Source organism: Carassius gibelio, chromosome B13 (assembly GCF_023724105.1).
Source record: "Carassius gibelio isolate Cgi1373 ecotype wild population from Czech Republic chromosome B13, carGib1.2-hapl.c, whole genome shotgun sequence".
In the NCBI taxonomy this organism is placed as follows: Eukaryota; Metazoa; Chordata; class Actinopteri; order Cypriniformes; family Cyprinidae; genus Carassius; species Carassius gibelio.
This window is the reverse complement of record NC_068408.1, coordinates 23228458-23249281: the sequence shown is the minus strand read 5'-3', so window position 1 is coordinate 23249281 and position 20824 is coordinate 23228458. Positions and strand designations below refer to the sequence as shown.

Below are 20824 nucleotides of genomic sequence, written 5' to 3'. Positions count from 1 at the left end.
TAAAACGGGACATTCTAAGTGATTTATCAGAAATTATTTGGATTGCGAAAAGTGGATGCATAAATACCACAGTGGAGACAGATGGTTAGAGAGGAGGGGCTGAAAATGAAGAGGGATTTGTCGAAGAATGAAAGTTGCTTTGATAAATGATTCTGAAGACAAATGTTTAAATTAGGAATGGCATGCACCAATAATTAGCATGCAACAAAATCAGGAATTTCCATCAAATAAATAAATAGGGTCAATTTAGATTTCATATTGCATTAACATCTGTGGCATAGCCAGATAATTTGATCTTGGAAAAATCTGATGAGAAATATTTCAGATCATATTGGGATCTTTTTATTGCATACTTATCAGAGAAAACAAACCACTTAAGTAGCCTTAATAGCCAGCCAGATATTACCTGAGTACATTAGAACAGATGCCTGAATTTTTACGGTGTTCTGCCAGCTGTTCTGTCTGCCAGTTTAGCACAGCAAGAGACTCTGAAATTGTCCTGCAAACAATGCAAGGCGGCGCACACGTATGCACACGTGTCTTGAAACAGACATGAAGTTTCCAGACAAGTACACCCAACTGGTGAGTAAAGCGGGCCGTGTCAGTGATTAGCTGTCAGAGCGTGGGCATCCTCCTCATTGGAATTAAAGAGGTGCAATTAGGAGGAGGAGGACGTCTCATACATCAAACTGGCTTTGAACTGAGGAGACGGCACACAGAGACTGAGAAAGAGAGCGAGAGAGCTCACCAAGGCTCACTTTATCGTTGTGAAACTTTGATTGTTCAGCAGAAGCGCACACACTTTCTTTCCTTCTCCAAAACACACATTCTTACCCGGTAACCCTACAACTAGCCATCTCTCCCTAACAATACAGCCCTCTTATCTCCGTTCATATAAAAGGAAGCTTTGATCTCTCACAACATGCAAAAAAATGAGGACTGCAACAAAAAGGCTGGTCACAAAGTCAAAAACATGATGGGGGAATTAAAAAAGTGCGAGAAAGAGAGAGAGCGAGTGAAAGTGCTCCTCAACATCACACAGAATTTTCTCATCCTCCAGCAGAGCAGCTCCCACAGAGCATCCACGTCTGTCCCAGACTGTCTGAAAAACAGATTTGAGTAATTTTTCCCTTTAAAAATGCATGTGGTCCTGTATTATTCATCTTCAGGCTGCATGCGGATTCTAAACATTGGCATGAGAAGGACTATTTTCTCGTTCGAATGAAGAGGATTGCTAAGCCCAATCAGAACCACCGGCTAATGATGGCATTTTACAAGAGTAATGAACCAACTGAGGAGGGACAGGAAGTGACAACCCATAGGACAGAAAAAATGCAAATGAGATTCCTTTAATATCGTATTTGGTTCTCCTAGAAAGCAATGAGTTTGAGAGCAATTGCTAAAAGTCTCCAGCTTATCGTCCAGTCTCATTCGTTAGGAAAAATAAACAAGATATCTGTTGAAAATGAGGCATCTGTTGACAGTACGGAGCATAACACAACTAATTTGGGCTATGGGTGAATCTGAGCAGTGTCTTGAGCAGTTTAAGGCATTGTTGAGGTCTCTTAAGACAGGGGTGCCCAAACTCAGACCTGGAGGACCACTGTCATGTAGCATTTAGCTGGCTGGAAGTTTCTAGTATGTCTAGATTAGCTATATGACCCTGATTAGCCAGTTAATGTGCATTTAATTGGGGTTACAGCTGAACTCTGCAGGACGGTGGTCCTCCAGAAGAAGGACTGGACACCCCTGTCTTAAGAAACTCCAGAGCTGGGGATCTCAACTCTGACCCTCAAGATCCACTTTCCAGCAGAGTTTAGATCCAACCCTAATCAAACACTCCTGAACAAGCTAATCAAGGATCAGTGGAAAGTTACAGGCAGGTGAGTTTGATCAAGGTTGAAGCTAAACTCCGCAGGAAAGTGGACCTTGAGGGCCAGAGTCAGGAATAACTGCTTTAGAGAAGAGGCAACTAAAATTATATTAAAACAGGGGTGCCCAATCCTGATCCTGGAGCGCTACCTTCCTGCAAGGTTCAGCTCCAAACCTGATCAAACACAACTGAAGAAACTAATTAAGACCCTCAGAATCCCTTAATAATTACAGACAAGTGTGTTTGATCAGGGTTCAAATATAATATGCAGGCACAATAAACTATTGTAAAATTGACTTTGTTTTTTGCAGGTTTTTGTAATTGTTTTTTTTCAGGTTTTATTAAAATGTAAATTAATAACATTAATTATAAGCATATTTCCCATACGTGGCTCAGGCTTGCACAATATTGTCAACTCACTCATCAGAATCTTCAGTATTCTACGGCAAACTTCACCACGACTCATTCTGTTCTTGTTGAGTCCTCAGTAAACTTTGATAGTTGGTTGAACCAGCCCAGTCAGTTCTTTTTGAGTTGTACGTGCTATTTCGGCTCTGCGTCCTGCGTCATCATCCTGGAACTAAAGTTCGATTCAATACGATTTATGAAATGGCTCGACTGGTTACTTCCTGAGAACTGGCTCAAAAGAACGATTCATTCAAGCACCGAACATCACTACAGGTAGACAGATATATGGGAACAAGATTGGGCACCCATGTATTAAAACATAAAGGATGGGTTCTTTTTATAATAATGTTATGTAGTTAAACGTAGCTATTAAACTCATGTAACCATTAAGCTCACTTCCATATTTGAGCTCAGATTTTAAAAGACCAAAAAAAATTATTGTCCTACTTGATATCTTAACCATTTGATATGTCTGTTACTATATACCTCCTATAATTTCAAGTCAATCGGATCATTGCACACTGAGATATGAGTCTCCATGTGCTCACACGGCCTGGTGGCCATTTTGAAAGCTGTCTAAAAACTTTCACCAAAAGAGGAGCCTCTTAAATGTGCCTTTTTAAAAAATATATATTTAAGCTTTTATTTTGGGTAAGTTTCACTACTTATTGTAAAATTAAGAGATTCATGTTCAGACCTTTGCCTATTATAACCAAGAACTTGAATGTGGGAAATAATTACATTAGCTCCAAAAGATAGTTTTAGCAGCATAACACAGATGCTACAGAATACAGTTAGCTGACTATCTGTATAAGATTGTGTGCTACGCTAATATATTACTTCACAGGCATTACTGGTTTGTGGTTTTACATCCATAATATTATAAATTGACAGTTTATTTCTGGTCTGATGTTTTACACTGCTGTAATTTTTAAAGATTTCATATTATTTTAAGGCGAGCTTAAAGGGTACACGCCTATGAAAATCACACAGCTTCAGAGTGACATCAGTAAGAAAAAGTATAATTCCAGAGATGTTGTAAATAATAGTTGTTCATATTTAAATATGTATGAACTTAATACATGACCAGGCAAAATCCTGTCATTTTAATAAATATTACATGAAATTTATGAAAAAAAAATTCTGCTCCCATTAAGCTCAGTGTGCTCTCTTTAAGCTCTTCCACATTGAACATCTATGTAAATACTTCATAAACATACTTTAAATATTAACTGATGGTTGTCACTTTAAGTTAAGTTAATTGATTTAGTATAGATTCTGTCAACTCAAATCTGCAGACTGGCTGTGATCTCTGGCAACTAGCATCAACTTCTCCAGGTGGTAAATCAGTGGAGAACCGGGACAAAAATCCTGTAGTGTATTCCAGGCTTAAGGACAATAGATAAGTTGACATCCATTTAATTAGAGGCTTCAAAATGAAGCTTGTTTGTTCATCTTCATTTTTTATTGGTTTGTGTCAAATTTTTTTAATTTGTGTTATTTAGCGTGGACTAGTATAGATTTTGAAATGTGCTTAAATGACACTTCACTATGAATATATAACTGATCGACTTGATTGCCTGTTGCTTGATTTTAGTTTTTTTTTTCTTTTTTTGATTGACTTTGTACCTTCAAAAATAAATATAGACTTTTAAAATGATTCTTAATTTTTTTAATAAATCACAATGTGAGCTTAATGGGAACAGTGGTGTGCTTAAAGGGTAAAAACATGTACCCATTAAGCACAGCCAGACTTTTTTATTTTTTTAATTTAATGATGTATATCTTAATTGAAATGCTTTTGTAATTTAAAATAAAATTATTTTTAATATACCTTTTTGTACTGAAACCAATAACTTGTGCACAAAAAATGTCTCTTTGTAGATTTTGGTGAGCCAAATAGGTACATTAGGTACCCTAGACCTCTAACTAACCTTAAAGGGATAGTTCAGCCAAAAATGGGAATAACCACATGATTTACTCATCCTCAAGCCATCCTAGGTGTATATGACTTTCTTCTTTCAGACGAATTACAATATAATCAGAGTTATATTAAAAAAATGTCTTGGCTCTACCAAGCTTTATAATGATAGTGAATAGGGGTCAAGATTTCCATTCATCATACAAAGTCCTTCTGAATCGAATAGATGCATTTGTGTAGGAAAAATATTCTTATTTTTAATCTTTATAAACCATAACCCCAGAGAGTGGTGTTCCAGCGGGAAACAAAACACCAGTCACAAATTAAAAGTACTAAATGAGTATTTGTACAGAAAAATGTCAGATGCCTTTAATATATGCAAACAGGAGACTGTTTTTTCTTTGCTGTAAACAAAACTCTCGCAAGACCAGCGTATTCCTGCCGGAGCTAATGCTACGCTTACGTCATCTTCTGTAATGCCACTCTCTAGTAAATGTTTGAACAACATTTAGCGAACATTTAGAGTTTATGATTTATAAAGTTTTAAATATGGATATTTTTCTTACATAAATGTATCACTTAATTTTAGAAGACCTATATAAACTCTCCGGAGTCATGTGGAGTATTTTTATGATGGATGAAAGCACTTTTTTGGGCTTCAAAATCTCGATCCCCATTTCACTACCATTATAAAGCTTGGAATTGAACTCCAATTGTATTTAACCTGAAAGAAGAAAGGCATTTTCATCTAGGATGGCTAGAGGGTGAATAAATCATGAGGTAATTTTCATTTTTGGGTGAACTATCCCTTTAACACATCCCAAAAAAACGTTCCACATAATATTCAAAGTTTTCAGTTTGTCTTCATTTTAATCATTTTTCCTTTAATCTCTGTTGTCATTGGCCTGAAGGAAACTCCAGAAATCAACCCATAGAATTATAAAGGGCAATCATTCGCACACCCTTTCACAATCAACAATCCCAGTGTATCATATTCATTCTTTACCCTTGCAGCACTGTAGGGAAGTCAGAGTGTAAAAAGAAAAGGTTGCAGAGATGACAGCACGCAAGTGATTTCAGTGTTTCCTCCGAAGAAAAGTCAAGCAGTGCATTACAGACTAAGTGCAGCGTTGGGGAGAGCGCCGTTTACTGACAGAAGGTACATGCTTGGAACGGGAGCCTTTATTTTGCTCATGACATTTCGTTTCCTCGGTGCCCGGGGGAGGCAGCTGTTCTATTGGAGCTTGGCAGAGCAGAAAAGCTGGATAGATTTCAGAATGGCCATGGAGTCTGCATCTTTACACTATCCCTCTATTTACACAGGGATTACTCTCTCATTCCTGAAAAGGATAAGAGAGAGGTAGCAGAGAGAAGGACAAGGTGATTCGAGTATAAATAAGTAGGTCCACACCGAATCAGGGCCCCCAGAATGCTGAAGGAAATTTGCTGCAGAATTTACAGAGACGTCTGTCATTTATAAAATGGTACGGATCTCTGTCCCTCTCTGTTAGAGGTAAAGTGTGTAATTTCAGGGCCACTAGGGTCACCAAACAGGTTCATACACTTCTCCTATCTGCCAACATTTGGACAAACAGAACCCCCGTTCATGAGTCCCATTGGAAACACATGGCATCGGTTGTGTCAGTGTAAACAACATTCAAACCAATTTAAATCCATTCGGTAGAATCCCACATACATTCCATAAGAGTCAATGTAGAAGATGTGAAAAATTCTGAGTTGTTTTGTTAAAGTAGCTGAAAATCTAAAAGCAGGGGTGGTGGGTGGATGATTTAAGCCCCTCTGTAGTACAGTCACATGACTCGATGCTCTCCTTTGAGGACAGGGCCTCTCGAACAGTTGCCACAGTAATGCACTCTCTGCCCTGTGAACCCCAACTAGCCTTTATTCCCTGTGCAACCGAACTGTACCAACACTAGCTCCAAAACAAAGTGTTACTCAATAACACCATGAGAGACTGAGGGAGGGACACACAGAGAGATAACAGAACAGAATGAGAGGGAGAGAAAAGATGCTGGACTCTCTCAGAGGAGGGGAAGGGGAATGAGCCCCACTGGGAGCATTATCCAACCCTGTAGGGCCAAAGAGCCCGCTCAGGATTTCCACACTCCAGTTGTAAACAAAGAGCCTTTTGATGCTCTCCCAGCCTCAAAGACATGGATGACTACTCAATCATGTGACCACAGAGCAGCCCCGCCGTTCACACGTACACCATAGCCACACACAGAGTTACACCCGTCGACATGCACAAAGTCACATTACTGATGGAATGGAGACCTTTCGACAAAAGGAGGCAGCTTGTGCACCTGCAGAAAGGGACAAAGATATGCAAAAATGTGCTGTCATTTCTTGAGATCCGAATGTGCGTGATCACAAATGAACACAACATGTCTTATTTAGAGATTTTCCGGCATCTCTCTCTCTCTCACACACACACACACACACACACACACACACACACACATCTGCAAAGAGAGGCATGGGCTCTATTCAATCTTTCTCTCTTTTTTTGCTAGTGCTGAGCACTCTGAGAAACAGCGAGAGGCAGAAAAACATGTCATGCAAGAGGGAGCCTATTGTGCCATGAAGGGAACAGATGGAACCTCCCACAAACCACTGGGGTCTTCATTCTCCTACCTCCCTAAAAAAACTGCATCACAAACAGCAACATTGGCTCTGCTCACCCATAATGCACCTTTGCTTCTAAATCCACTCAGGCGTTATAACAAAGATGTGAGGGTGTCCATGTGCAATCTTGCAGGCAGAGATTCAGTTATGTGTGACTAACACTCGCTGTGCACGTCACGGGAATCCCCAAACACAACTTATGCATACCCTGTCTAGGTATTGCCTCTTAAATGCTTCTCCCAGCAGTCGCTCACAATCTATGGGGCTCAAACTCTCATCGTGAGCACATGTGTCAGTGGGAGAATTAGGCAAGAAGAGTTTGAGAATCTCAAAAAATGTGTAGTAGAAAGAAATTAGTCATAACTTCTGGAGAAATATAGCACAGACACTGGACTAAGATGAAGCTTTCTAGAGTGCATGTGTGAACTGCCTCACTATCAAATGAAGTATACTTTGGGCTTTAGATGTACAGTAGATAGCATCCTTCCTTAAATGTTAAACTACATGATTCTTTTACCCATTGTATTTAAGAAAATAATATAATTTAACATTTATTTCCATAGTTTGGGATGGGTTACAGTGGGTTATGAAGTTACGGATAGGGATTTGGGACAGATATGTAACTCTTAACCAGGGGTGTTCCTGGATGGTCTCTGTCCTGTAGAGTTTAACTCTAATTAAACACAACTGTAGCAGATAATCAAGGTCTGCAGGATTACTAGAAGCTTCCATGTGGGTGTGCTGAAGCAGGCTGAAGATAAACTCTGCAGGACAGTGGCCTTCCGGGAGCTGGATTGGACACCCCTGAACTATGAGCAACAGTGATGCTTCTGATAGCAGGCACCGTGAATCTCACAAAATTCACACACCCATAAAAGCTCAGATACCACAAATGGATGGATAAGCTGGAAGTATCTCATCCAAAGAAGCAAGTGTTGAGTGCTAGTGTACACTAATCTAGGCCATGCTGGGTAGAGGGTAGCTTGGGTACTTCAGCCCCTGCCGGCCCTTGCTGCTTACTTAACTTCTCCTCTTCTTCAACACCACTGCTGGTGCAGCTGAAGAACCACATGGGCCAAAAAGAGGAGTTTTGTGTGTGTACATTGTGTGGCAGTAGTGCTTCCACACCCAATTTCAAATTTCACTTTATCTTCAGCCCTGACAATTAGAGCTGCCTCTATCTGTCATGGCTTCAGGCTGGAAGCCATGGAGGGGCGGCTGACAGACAGGACTTTAATTAAAGTAGTCCCTTCAGCAATGACCATTTATGCCTAGCTACCACTAACAGGGGGTGTGGAAAGCTCACAGATAGTGGTAAGTGCTTCACCTCACCACAGGTTTAGATGCTACCTACCGGCTTATGTTCTAAATAAAGGCCTTAAAATTATTTCTGAAATTAACTTTCTCCGGGGTGTGCATGTAATTTGGTGCTGAAGTTGTGTGTTATAGTTCAGCTTAGCATAGCTGAAAATACTCACAGCGAAGTGACGCGAGGCGCCTGTTTTTTATTTCCAGGAATATGAATCATCTGTGACATGTAGGAGGTTAAGAGCTTTAGTTTGAGTAGAACATGGAACATGCAATTTTCACGTGCTAACATTAAATATTGTCCCTCTCTCATGGACATAGGACATTTGGCTATGAGCTCATATCCTACGCTCCCGGACTTCTATGAAACTTCAAACAACTATGAACTCTGAACAAAATTATAAATGCAACCCTTTTGTTTTTGTCACCATTTTTCATGAGCTGAACTCAAAGATTTAAGACTTTTTCTACAGTATGTACACAAAAGGCCTATTTCTCTCAAATATTGTTCACAAATCTGTCTAAATCTGTGTTGGTGAGCACTTCTCCTTTGCCGAGATAATTCATCCACCTCACAAGTGTGGCATACCAAGATGCTGATTAGACAGCATGATTATTGTACAGGTGTGCCTTAGGCTGGCCACAATAAAAAGCCAGTCTAAAATGTACATTTTAATCACACAGCACAATGCCCCAGATGTTGCCACGTTTTGAGGGAGTGTGCAATTAGCATGCTGACTGCAGGAATGTCCACCAGAGCTGTTGCTTGTGAATTGAATGTTAATTTCTCTACCATAAGCCATCTCTAAAGGTGTTTCAGAGAATTTGGCAGAACACCCAACCGGCCTCACAACAGCAGACTCCACCTGACTGCAGTTCGTCAACGTAACCAACTTGAGTGGGAAAATTATCACATTTTATGTCGTCTGGCACTTTGTAGAGGTGTTCTCTTCATGGATGAATCCCATTTTTTTAACTGTACAGGACAGGTGGCAGACAGCGTGTATGGCATCGTGTGGGTGAGTAGTTTGCTGATGGCCCATGGTGACGGTGGGGTTATGGTATGGGCAGGCGTATGTTATGGACAACAAACACAGGTGCATTTTATTTATGGCATTTTGAATGCAGAGAGATACCGTGACGAGATCCTGAGGCCCATTGTTGTGCCATTCATCCATAACCATCACCTCATGTTGCAGCATGATAATGCACAGCCCCATGTTGCAAGGATCTGTACACAATTCCTGGAAGCTGAAAACATCCCAGTTCTTGCATGGCCAGCATACTCACCAGACATGTCACCCATTGAGCATGTTTGGGATGCTCTGGATCGGCGTATACGACAGCGTGTTCCAGTTCCTGCCAATATCCAGCAACTTCACACAGCCAATGAAGAGGAGTGGACCAACATCCCACAGGTCACAATCAACAAACTGATCAACTCTATGCGAAGGAGATGTGTTGCTCTGATTGAGGCAAATGGTGATCACACCAGATACTAACTGGTTTCCAGAACCTCCTGACCTCCTGGACCCGCCAATACAATAAAACAGCACATTTTAGACTGGCCTTTTATTGTGGCCAGCGTAAGGCAAACCTGTGCAATAATCATGCTGTCTAATCAGCATCTTGACATGCCACACCTCTAAGGTGGATGGATTACCTCGGCAAAGGAAGTGCTTATTAACACAGATTTAGACAGATTTGTGAACAGTATTTGAGAGGAATAGGCCTTTTGTGTACATAGAAAAAGTCTTAAGATCTTTGAGTTCAGCTATTGAAAAATAGGGGGCAAAAGCATTCATAATTTAGTATGAAGATAAATATTATTATCATTTCACATTTCAGAGCATTAGGATAACTTCTATGGTTTAAGACAAAATAAAGGAATAATTCACCTGAAATAAAACTGTCATTCTCTTAGCTTATGTCATTCTAATACCTTATGTTTTGATACCATCTTTATTGTTATATTCCAAGTCCTCTGAAGTCAAATGATAACTACGTAAAAAAAAAAAAAAAAAAAAAAAATTTAAAGGCACAAATTGTAAGATTCTTTTAAAATATCCAAAAAACCACTACAACAGTGTTATATATTTTGCTGACTTGTGTACTTAGATTATCCCAAATGTTTCAAAGAATGTTTAAATCCAGAGAAATAAGGAATTTTTTACTAGTGACACGGACCATGTCCATAGTGTTATTGTGTCACTAGCCAATGACGTCATAATCCCTCGATTTCAAATATACCGGTGATGACCACACAGAGTAGGTCTTTCAAAAGTATCTAGTATGATAAACAGGGCTGCTTTTTTCCCCCAACATAAGCATGACCGGAAGAAGGGGAAGTCGACTGTGGCATAATAAAAGCTCTGCTGCTTTCAGGCCATGTGTTACGCTCGTTCGGTGGCCTCGTTTCGCTTTGATGGCTTTCAGTCTCACCCTGCTTCATTCTACTATGTTAATAAATCATTAGTTCATCCATGAACATTATTTCTGCCTGAGTCCCGTCGGATTGCATCGGCTGTTGGAATGAAGACGACAACTCCCATGATTCCACACTCAGTCACGGCGTCATCAAACTATGCCTTTGTTTCTGTTTGTTTTGAATACGCACCCTCTAGTGGCAAACATTACATATTGTGCCTTTAAATGACAAGTCCACCATCTCACATATAGCATATTTAAATATGGTGCATAGTGACATTTCAGATGTGAACTTTTCCCTCACGTAAAGTTATCATGTGACTTCAGAAGACTTGGAATAGAGTGCACGTTTTACAGGTTATATGGGTTACAGTTACAGTACTCTTATGTTCTTTTTTTTCAGCTTGACAGCCTGTAGTCACCATTCACTTTTATTGAATGGAAAAGATCAGCATGTTGCCACTGGTAATATGTAAATGAGCATTCCTTCCTGCATATGAGAGACAGAGGAGCTCAGGGGAGTCTGGTGAGACCTTGCCTCAGTCAGCACAATCAGATGCAATTGTGAAGCAAAGGCTTTTATATATTTGTCACAAAGTCATTGATGATAATTGCTTTTGACTGTGTTAGCAGTATCCTGCTGGTCACTGGCTTCCTGCGTGCACCACACCAACTGCTGCCACTCCTGCCAGTGCTGCTGATTATGATGATGAGAGGAACGGTGGTGATGTAGATAATGATGATGATTTAAAATAGATGACACCAAGCTGATGACTCCTGGTGTGCTGCTATGAAGTGCCTTGGTTGCTAGCTTTCCCCGGACAGTAGACTGCCAATCCAGGAAGTGAACGCCCCCCACCCCTGAATTTGTTTCATAATGCATGTCAGTTCACTCTGGGAATGGTCTGATATAAATTTTGTCGACATTTTCCGCAAACACCAATGGTGCACTTCTAGCCTTATCCACATGTGGAGAAGCAGAGTGCAGCTCAAATGCCACAAGATGCGATCAATCAGTATGCAAATTTCAGCAGGGATTATAAAGATCTTTACAGAAGTTGGAGCAGAACACTATTGGTCGTTATCTTAGCACAAACAGAAAGAAAAAAAACCCTGCCTCCATCTGTTTGACAGAGAAAAGTCCCTGTAGGCAAACACAGAGGTGTTAATGGATTTTACCTTGGGATGTGGGGGGAGTACTATCTGACATCATACACAGCAGCAGGATTGATAAGGAAGGGGCAGCCTCTCTGTGGGCTGTCTGGGAGTTAGCTGCCAGACAAGGGAATTGCTCTTAGATGAAGGATCAAGTTAAATGTTATGCTGCTGTCGCAGTAGTAGCTGTAGACTGTGTCCACTCTGAGACCCAAAGTGTAGGTCCACTGATTGGGGAGGTGTGACTGTTCACACTGAGCTTATTGAAGGTGCTGGCAGTTGCCATGACAGCCAACTGAAGCAATAACATATCATCTTTCCTCCTGTGGCCACATAATATACTGGTCTTGCTAAAACTTGACTTGAAAGTCTTTAAATTGCACTGTCAGTGGTCACATTTTAAAGGGTTAGTTCATCCAAATACAAAAATTCTGTCACTTATTACTCACCCTCATTTCATTCTAAAATCGCAAGAATTAGGATGTTTCTGATGAACTTCCAGAGCGTTCTGACCCTGCATAGACAACAACGCAACTACCATGGTCAAGACCCAGAAAAGTAGTAAGAACATTGTTAAAATAGTCCATGTGACATCAATGGTTCGACGGTAATGTTATGATGCTATGTGAATATTTTTTGTGCGCAGTGAAAACAAAAATAATGTCTTTATTCAAACAATTTCATCTCTTCCGGGTCAGTCTGCCGTCATTCATGAGAGTAACACAAGAAGCCGTTATTTTTGTTTTCTTTGCGCATAACAATGATTTTAGTAGCATTTATTCTCATTTGCATATATGTGCCTTTCAGCCCCAGTTCAACTCGATCCCAAATCAAATATACCTAAACCAGCTAATCATGGTGTTTAATGTAACTTGAAAGCTACAAGAAGGTATATTGGAGCAGGGTTGGAACTGAGGTCTGCAGGAAGTTACCTCCCAAGACCACGGTTGGAGACCTCTGACTCAGGGTGTGAGCCAGTAGCTCTTGTATGTTAGAGGTGGGTTTTTATCAAGGTTGAAGCTAAAGTCAAGTCAACTCTACAGGGTTGTGGCACTCCAGGACTGTTGGCCAGCCTCGCTGTCATTGTCATGTCATTAGTACATATGCTACCCCACTATTCTCAAGTAATTCTCAACCCTTGTCCTGAAGTACACCCAACTCTGCACCTTTTTATATTTTTCCCTAATCAAACTCACCTGAATCTACTCATAAGCTCGTTAATAAAGACACAAAAACATGAAATGACTGTGTCAGATAAAAGTGACTTTCAAAATGAGTACTGTTAAGGTTACTCCAAAACCAGGGTTGAGAACCATTGCACTACACCACAATTCTGACCAAAATAAAACAATTTGTACAGTTGTAGGCCCCATAATGTTAACACTGCAAGGAAGCCACATCATAAGCACAATTTATACCACAAAACTTTTTAATAGGGCATACATGTATATACACAGAGCGAAACAATCGGTCATATGCTTTAAAGTTGACAGGACAGCAGGGAAAAAGAAAGGAAAACTTTAAGCTAGACTCACCAAAATAAAAGTTTCTGTAAGCACCAATTTCAATCCCTGTTGTAAACTTTCATAAAAGGCCAGTCTCATAAATTGTGCGGAAGTACTCAAAACTAAAGCTTTTTTTTTTTTTTTTTTTACTATGGTACATTTTGCAACAATGCAGCACAGGGTAAGCAGCATTTGCAAGCATCTGAATTCTCAGCACTTCATGAATGCCCGATGGCTAATTAAATAATTGAGGTAGGACTCAATGGTCATGCAGTAGTCATTAGACTCTCAGAGCTCTGGAATCTGTCTACAACAGTTCGTACTGTATAAACTAAAGACTATGTCCTTAATGCACTTACTTCCTCATCACATGACTTTACTTTTAAGGTCCCATGCCCTCATAAATCCTAATAATAGAATGTTTCCCCTGAATTCTATAAGCTCAACATTTGATGTGTATTATCATCTATTCATGTCAGGTACATTAACTCAGCTGCCTTCACAGTATAGTTTATATATGCAGATACATAAGACCAGGGGCATGTCTAGAGGGGTGGCACACAGTGGGGCAAGTGCCGCTTGAAGTTGGACACACCGTGGCCAACTTTTTTCTCTCTTTCAAATGTCAGATCACATCAGAAAAGCATTTATTTTCAATGATCAAAAAGTTAAGGGAAGGTGTAGGGAGGGCTTTATTGTCCCAATAAGGTGGCATCCATTAAATTAGACTCAATAAGTTATTACTGTTTTAAAATATACTACAATACTGAGGTGCAGATAATTGCCACTATTTGCAGTAAGTAGTATAAAATGCAGAAAATCCTGCTATTTTAACATAGTATAGTATAGTATATCTATAGAATCTATAGATATTTGCACTTAGCGCACATATGACAAAAAAATAGTGTAAATAGGCGCTGCCTTTTTGAATAACTGCCAAACTAATGCCGGTGATGCAATGTTGCCAGATGTTTCTATTAATATAAACAAAAAACCTATAAATAAATAAAATAAACCAAAATTATGTAAAATATTTTGGAAATTAGATAAGATAAAGTTATCGCTGACCCTAAATCGCAACTTCCTACTTTATTAACTTTCTAAAGTGTTAAATTTAGTGGAAAAACAAGTCAAAAAGGCTTACAATAGCTGGATCTGGCCACACACACACACACACACACACACACACACACACACACACACACGCACACACATACACATACATATATATATATATATATATATATATATATATATATATATATATATATATATATATTGTTCTTAGTTGTGTAATTCATCCATGATGCACCAGCACCAGCAGCAATACATTCAAGGTTTTTTTCAAGAAGAAACCATGCATGCCAATGACAGGTAGATGCAGTAGAGTGCAGTGCAGGTCAGAGCCAATCCACCAACCAGGGCCAGGTTCTCCAGCAAATTAGTAGCCCTGAACCTGGCACACAGACACAGTCTGTTTGGACAATAAAAGAAGTTGAGAACAATTATTGTCTGTTCAATGGTTTTTAATTATAAAAAGAGAGTGCTGTGCCATTTTTATGTCATCCCACTTGTGTGGTTATTTATGTCATCAACCCCCCGTGCCACACCATTAAAAAATCCTAGAATCGCCCCTGCATAAGACAGCATCATTTATGTTTATTCACACACATCACTCACATACTAACCAACACACATGAAAAATGGATTCCATTAATTAGCATAAGCTAATGATTCAGTAGGCTAATGATAACAAAAATATTCCAAATTAATTAGACCAACACTACTTTCGAGCACTGAATAGAATACATTATTTACAATCAAAACTTTCATGCTTTAGCTGCATTCTTTTTGGAACAGTTTTTGATTGGAAGTACTTCTATGATGCTTTATAACCCTGCTTAGCCGAATAGATCTACAGCAGTGTGTATTCTTGCATACTCCAGCTGCCTCACTGACATTTCAAGCATTTAAAATACTTTAATTTACGACCATACAGGTTGACTTGACCCTGTTCTTCCAACCCTTTCATACAGAGTTAAATGACAATGATGCAAGGGTTAGCTTAGAGAATGTTTCGAGTGACTGATTTCTCAACCACACCAGCCCTGCACAGCACTTCCCATTTGTCAGGAGAGCATTTGGAGAATGTTTCACTTCCCACTCATCAAGTGACACCAAAAGGAAAGGAAACGAAAGAGGAAAATGTTTTAAAGGCCGCATGCAATCATACACACGTTCTAATGTGCTGTGACTTTTACTAATACAAGAGCATTACTAATACACACATGCTAATACTGTTACTGATATAAGAATACATAACAAGATCCAGTATCTCTTTCACCATGGCACGTACTGCAGCTTTATGAAGTTATATCTATAAAAATCAAGCAAATGTATTGAATAACTTCGAACAAAACCAGCAGATGTAAAGCTAAACAAAAGTCAATGTCAGATATTCTTACATATTTGAAGAAGTGTCTTATTTAAACAGTTATTTTATGGGTGTGTAGCTGTAACATGACCAACAAATCCAAATACTGCAAAGTCTCTGAGAACCTGACACCTTGTAATTTTGGAGACCTCAGGAAGGTTCTGGAAAATGGTGGCGCTGGAGTCTAAATGATTCCTGATGGTTTTACACCTAATTCTTAAATATTTTGCAGTTAACGTGTCTTTTCTTCTCCACCTGTTTTTTTCTGACCTTGCTGACCCAGTGAGCATTTTGCTGTTCAATGGTCATGTCTTAACTTTGCAATTTCTATATTACATTAGATTGTAATATTTATCATAGGTGATTTAATACTTTTTGACTTTTCAACCTGAATTAAACCTCTTTTTTGGCTAATTTTATCTGTAAAAGGAAACATGCCTAATAGTTCTAAACACCTGAATATAAGGAGTTTTTCACTTCCAGCCTCCATGGACACTTATATATTACTTATTTATTATTAAATACAAAATTTATAGTAGTTACAAAAATTTACGTGGTTTGGAATTGGTAAAAAGTGCTTGGAAAAAAGTATCATCAGCATACTTGTTGCATGATGTCATAATACATTGTCCTTTTACAAATATGAATTATGTTAAATGTTTTATTTGCTATTACTGTCTGGAATGTTTCGTATAAGTGTCCAGTAATTTGCCACAAAGCAATCAGTGATAATCAGTTTTAAAAGGCAAGTGCTGATGATTAGATATATTTGCACTTGGAGAGTTGGATCTAATAGTGTGCATAAAAACATACTCGCTTACTAATGTAACTTTGGTTCCCTGAGATATGGGAATGAATAATGCGTCTTGCTTAAGACACTTTGGGGAAAACTCCTTTTTTTCAGAATACTGAAGCCTTTTTCAATCACGCAGTGTAACTGAACAGCCATTGGTTCAACTTGCAGTGTATTTCAAACGAACCAATGGCTCTGCAGCAGAGCTGAATATGGGCGTGACATCTGGCTATATAAGTGTGTGCTTCGCCATAGGATCCTCACGTTACTTCAACTGAAGCAATGACCAAGTCGTGCAGCTAAATGGCACGAGCAGCAACGCAGTACTTGTTCCTGTATCTCAGTGAGCTGAGGTTACATTAGTAACCGAGTACGTACCTAATCGATACTTCAATTGTACTGTGTCTTGCATAAGAAGCTTTGAGAAACCAGTACAATCCCGCCGTGCTATGTTAGAGGAATGACCAATGTTTGAACCAAGGGCCCAGAGAGACCAAGTAATTGTAGGGAAGCCCCACAGGAAGCGATAGAGCCAAACTCACAGAGGTCGACCGGAGCTAAGTATTTGTAAAAAAAAAAAAAAAAAGGAACAGCCTCGGAACCCAGTGGGGCCAAGAGCATACAGAGCAGGCAAATGCCTGATTCAGCAATGGTTTTGCTAGAATAAGTCCATTAAGGCAGAAAGGACCCAGGCCTGTAAGGCCAGGACGTTCAGATTATAAAACCTGGTAAATGTGGACGGTGAAGCCCAGCCGGCCACTGCACAAATCTCTGCAATGGAAACCCTGCTAGACCAAGCCCAGGTAGAGGCCTGCAGATCACCTATATGCTTTACCAATGCTAACGACAGTAGCAGATCGGTTTTTAGCATCAGGGGGATGAATGTCAATGGACTGTAGTGGCTCAAGAGGAGAGCTCTTCAGAGCCCTCAACACCATGGTCCCATGTAGGGATGGTGACAGGACGAGGTGGATTGTGCCATATAAGCCCTTTTAAAAAGTGAAAAACAAGGTTGTTCCTGCCCACTGACTGGTTAGAAATGTGCTCTTGTAGTTGCCAGATAGCAGCAGGGGACCGGAAGACCACGCTACTGGAGACGCTGAAGGCAGCTGAAGAGCAGCGAGCAGAAAGGGATCTTGATCCACTGGGAGGCCTGTTCACGGAGAAGGATTCTAGTCTTGTAGTGCGATGATCTTGTAGAAATCGGAGGATCTTATGGCGAAGTGCACGCTTATATAGCCAGATGCCCCGCCCATATTGCCGGGCTCTTGCGGGCTGTACCGCCATTGGCTCAGGCATCTCCTCTGCTGAGCCATTGGATTATTTTAAATACACTGCACTCCGTGACTGAAAAAGGCTTCAGTATTCTGAGAAAAAAAGTTTTCCCCAAAGCGTCTGGAGCAAGACGCAGTATGAGTGAAGTATCGATAGAGAACTCCAATTTATGTGAATAGTTAAACATTGCAGTGAGACACATCATAAAGTCACTCACACACACATATAGCCTGTGTACAGAACCCGTAGCGATGCTTGCAGGGGCCAATCTATTGTGTGAACAAAGCCTATGGCATATACCGTAACTTCAAAAGCCCACTTCCTGTTATTTTGACACATATAACGTCAGATATCCAAAATAAGCATGATGTGTTATATTCAAGAGTCTTTTGCAACTACAATGAATAGAAAGGAAGTGTCTAACAAGGAGACCAGTGCTACTCACCGCAGGCACGAGTAGCTTGTTAACCTCCTCCACTGCACGCTTAAGCTTGATCTCAGCCCGGTTCTGGGCATCCTCCACCGTGATGAGCACATGGAGGTCCTCATTCAGATGCTCCCAGTTGGGTTTGCCTCGGTTTTGTTCCTCCTGCACAAAGAGAGAAGGAGAGAGAAAAGTTTCAGATGCACTGCTGTTGTACAAAATGTTGACTGCTACAATCAAGAAGGTCTATAAGAAAGCAAAATTAGCAAAAAATAATAGACAGTTCATGCACTCAACTGTTGCATCTTTTCCTGTGTCCCAAAGGAGGAGGGACTTCAATAGACGGTAGAGAGTGTATAGTGCACATTGTAAGTGCATAGTGTATACTTGTCATTTGGGACAAAAACCTTGATCCTTCGGCTGAAATGTACATGTTTTAACAGAGTAGACCAGAAATATGATATGTGTTTGATATGATGAGGTTCAAGAAAGATGTTGGGACTTGTCCCAGCTCCCACTCTTGCTGTGGAGTTTGATACCTTGATAACACCAAAGTGCAACTGCAAATCTAATAAAAACAGACTACAACAGAGAGGATGCGAAAGTAAAAATAAAACGGAGAAGCTGCTACTTTGATCCGCAGCGTGATACAAAGCAGAAGTCAGGATACCATGTATATGTCATCCTGTGAGACAGAGCTCTATAAAAGAGACCTCGTAAAATTCATACAGTCTCAAGATAGGCAGTGACAAAAGCTTCACAGCTAGCAGAGAGAAGCAACAATAGCATGAGCAACAAATCAAAACTAGATCACTGCTGAAGCGAGTCAGAGCTCAGCACCGCTCAAAGCAGATGTAAATTTATTCAGTTAATATGCTTTTAACTCCGCTTAATATACAGAGACAACTATAAGTACGCCATTTGTATGTTGTAAAATAGTAACACTGTGAGGCGCTTTCAAAACATTGCTCTGTTTGTTTAAAAATCTATACCAGAAGCACACAGCACCAGCAACTCAATGGAGTGAGTTTGTGGCGTGGCTATCTGTTCTGGCAGACCAATGGCAGACAGGGAACAGTGGAAGTGCTTGTGAAACATGTTCGGAAACATTAGTAGGGCCAGCATGAGATCAGAAAGTGCACCCCAGCAACCGCATAGCAACTGCATAATAACCAAAGCATTGTGGTGCCAAATTTGCACGGGCAAATACCACTCAAATATATATATATATTTAAAACTAAAATCAAAGTCAACATTAAGTTGAAGGGGCTCGTTACACTTCACCTACACCACCGCTTTTGTTTGTCTGTATTGGGCTTGTTTTGCTGTTTTTCATGTTTTCCTGAAGGATTTCCAAATGAAAAATCAAGATCTTATTTTTTGCAATAATCAGATATGCAAACACAGTTTGCAAGTTTTTTTTTTTTGACTGCAAATGGGAAATTGATGGCAATCAGCATCGGCGTCTGTGTTCCCGCACTCTGCCTGCTGATTTTCATTAAGAATCCTTTGTTGCTTCTTTCGGTGTGAAGCGAGGAAGGGTGGAAACAGGGCTGCATATCCCCAAAAACACTCAATATGATTTACCATTCAGGATGGTGGTGCTCGGGTGTTTTGCGGTCACTTCATTTTTGTCTCTATTTGCCTCTTTGGTTTCGTTTGGCTGATTTACTTGGCTTTCTTTGGTTGTGACAAGTGCTAAAAATTGATCTTCTGAGGCTGATTGTCACAGCGCAGCAACCCGCCCACAGTCACACTGTCAATAACACTTGAAGTAAGCCAGCCAGGAGGGATCGGAGTAGAGGTGGTGTGTACATACGTGTATGTGTCAGTCTTTCTGAGGGTAAGATACAGCTAAGACCACAGGCTGGATGTCTTGCATAAGGCGGTGGCTGTTTCTTCTGCGTTGACAGGCTGGCAGTCAAGGTGACGGGCATATTTCAGGAAATATGTCCGATTGTGGGGCCCTTTGTTTACACCTCATTCCCCTCGCACACTGTCTTTGAGTTGCCCCTGCCATAGCCAAACAGCAGTGCAATCAGTGTCCATAAATCCATTGTCCCGCTCTTTTGTAATCCTTACTGAGGCAGTAATGCCGCTCTGAAGGAGCGCCCACCCCTCTGAGGAAAGCTCTGGGAACTAATATCATGAGAGGACGAAGGAACACGCAGTGGGGAGTGTAATGAGACACAAGCTTGTTCTTCAACATACTCACCAATATATTTCACAGCGACCATGTTTACTTACACACCATTGTCCGATTAAGGTCTATATACTGGTTCAGCATTTAAAGGGATAGTTGAGACATAAATGAAAACTAAGATGTTCTAATGCTGTATTGCTTTCTTTCTTTTTTAAGTCCCTATAAGGAAAAATTTAAAGGAATGTTGTGTTCGTGCTTAATGGCTGTGAATAGCAACAAGCTTTAAGATGTTAAAAAAGACACAAAAGTAGCACAGAATGATCTCATGACACTTGACATACTCCAAGTGTTCTGGGTATACACTATAGGTTTTGGTGAAAAACAAACTGGAATTTGATGTATCAGTATGATGACAGGACACAAAATACTATCAAGCACTCCAACGCAGCTCAATTCTTTCGCGAAAGATGGATAAAAAGGCACACAGGAAATAAAAACCTCGAAAAATTAGA

General features: G+C 40.1%; 1 protein-coding gene across 5 annotated transcripts in view; it reads right to left on the bottom strand.

The window, feature by feature from the left end:
- LOC127969884 (protein quaking) overlaps positions 1–20824 on the bottom strand; it is a 100336-nt gene that overhangs the window by 24819 nt on the left and 54693 nt on the right. For all 5 annotated transcript variants that reach the window (XR_008156387.1, XM_052572014.1, XM_052572013.1 and 2 more), the window contains exon 4: positions 18191–18334. Coding sequence is in view for 4 of the 5 variants with exons in the window: in XM_052572014.1 (XP_052427974.1) it covers positions 18191–18334 (144 nt within the window). In the remaining variant the exon portion in view is untranslated. The remainder of the gene's footprint in view (positions 1–18190; positions 18335–20824) is intronic.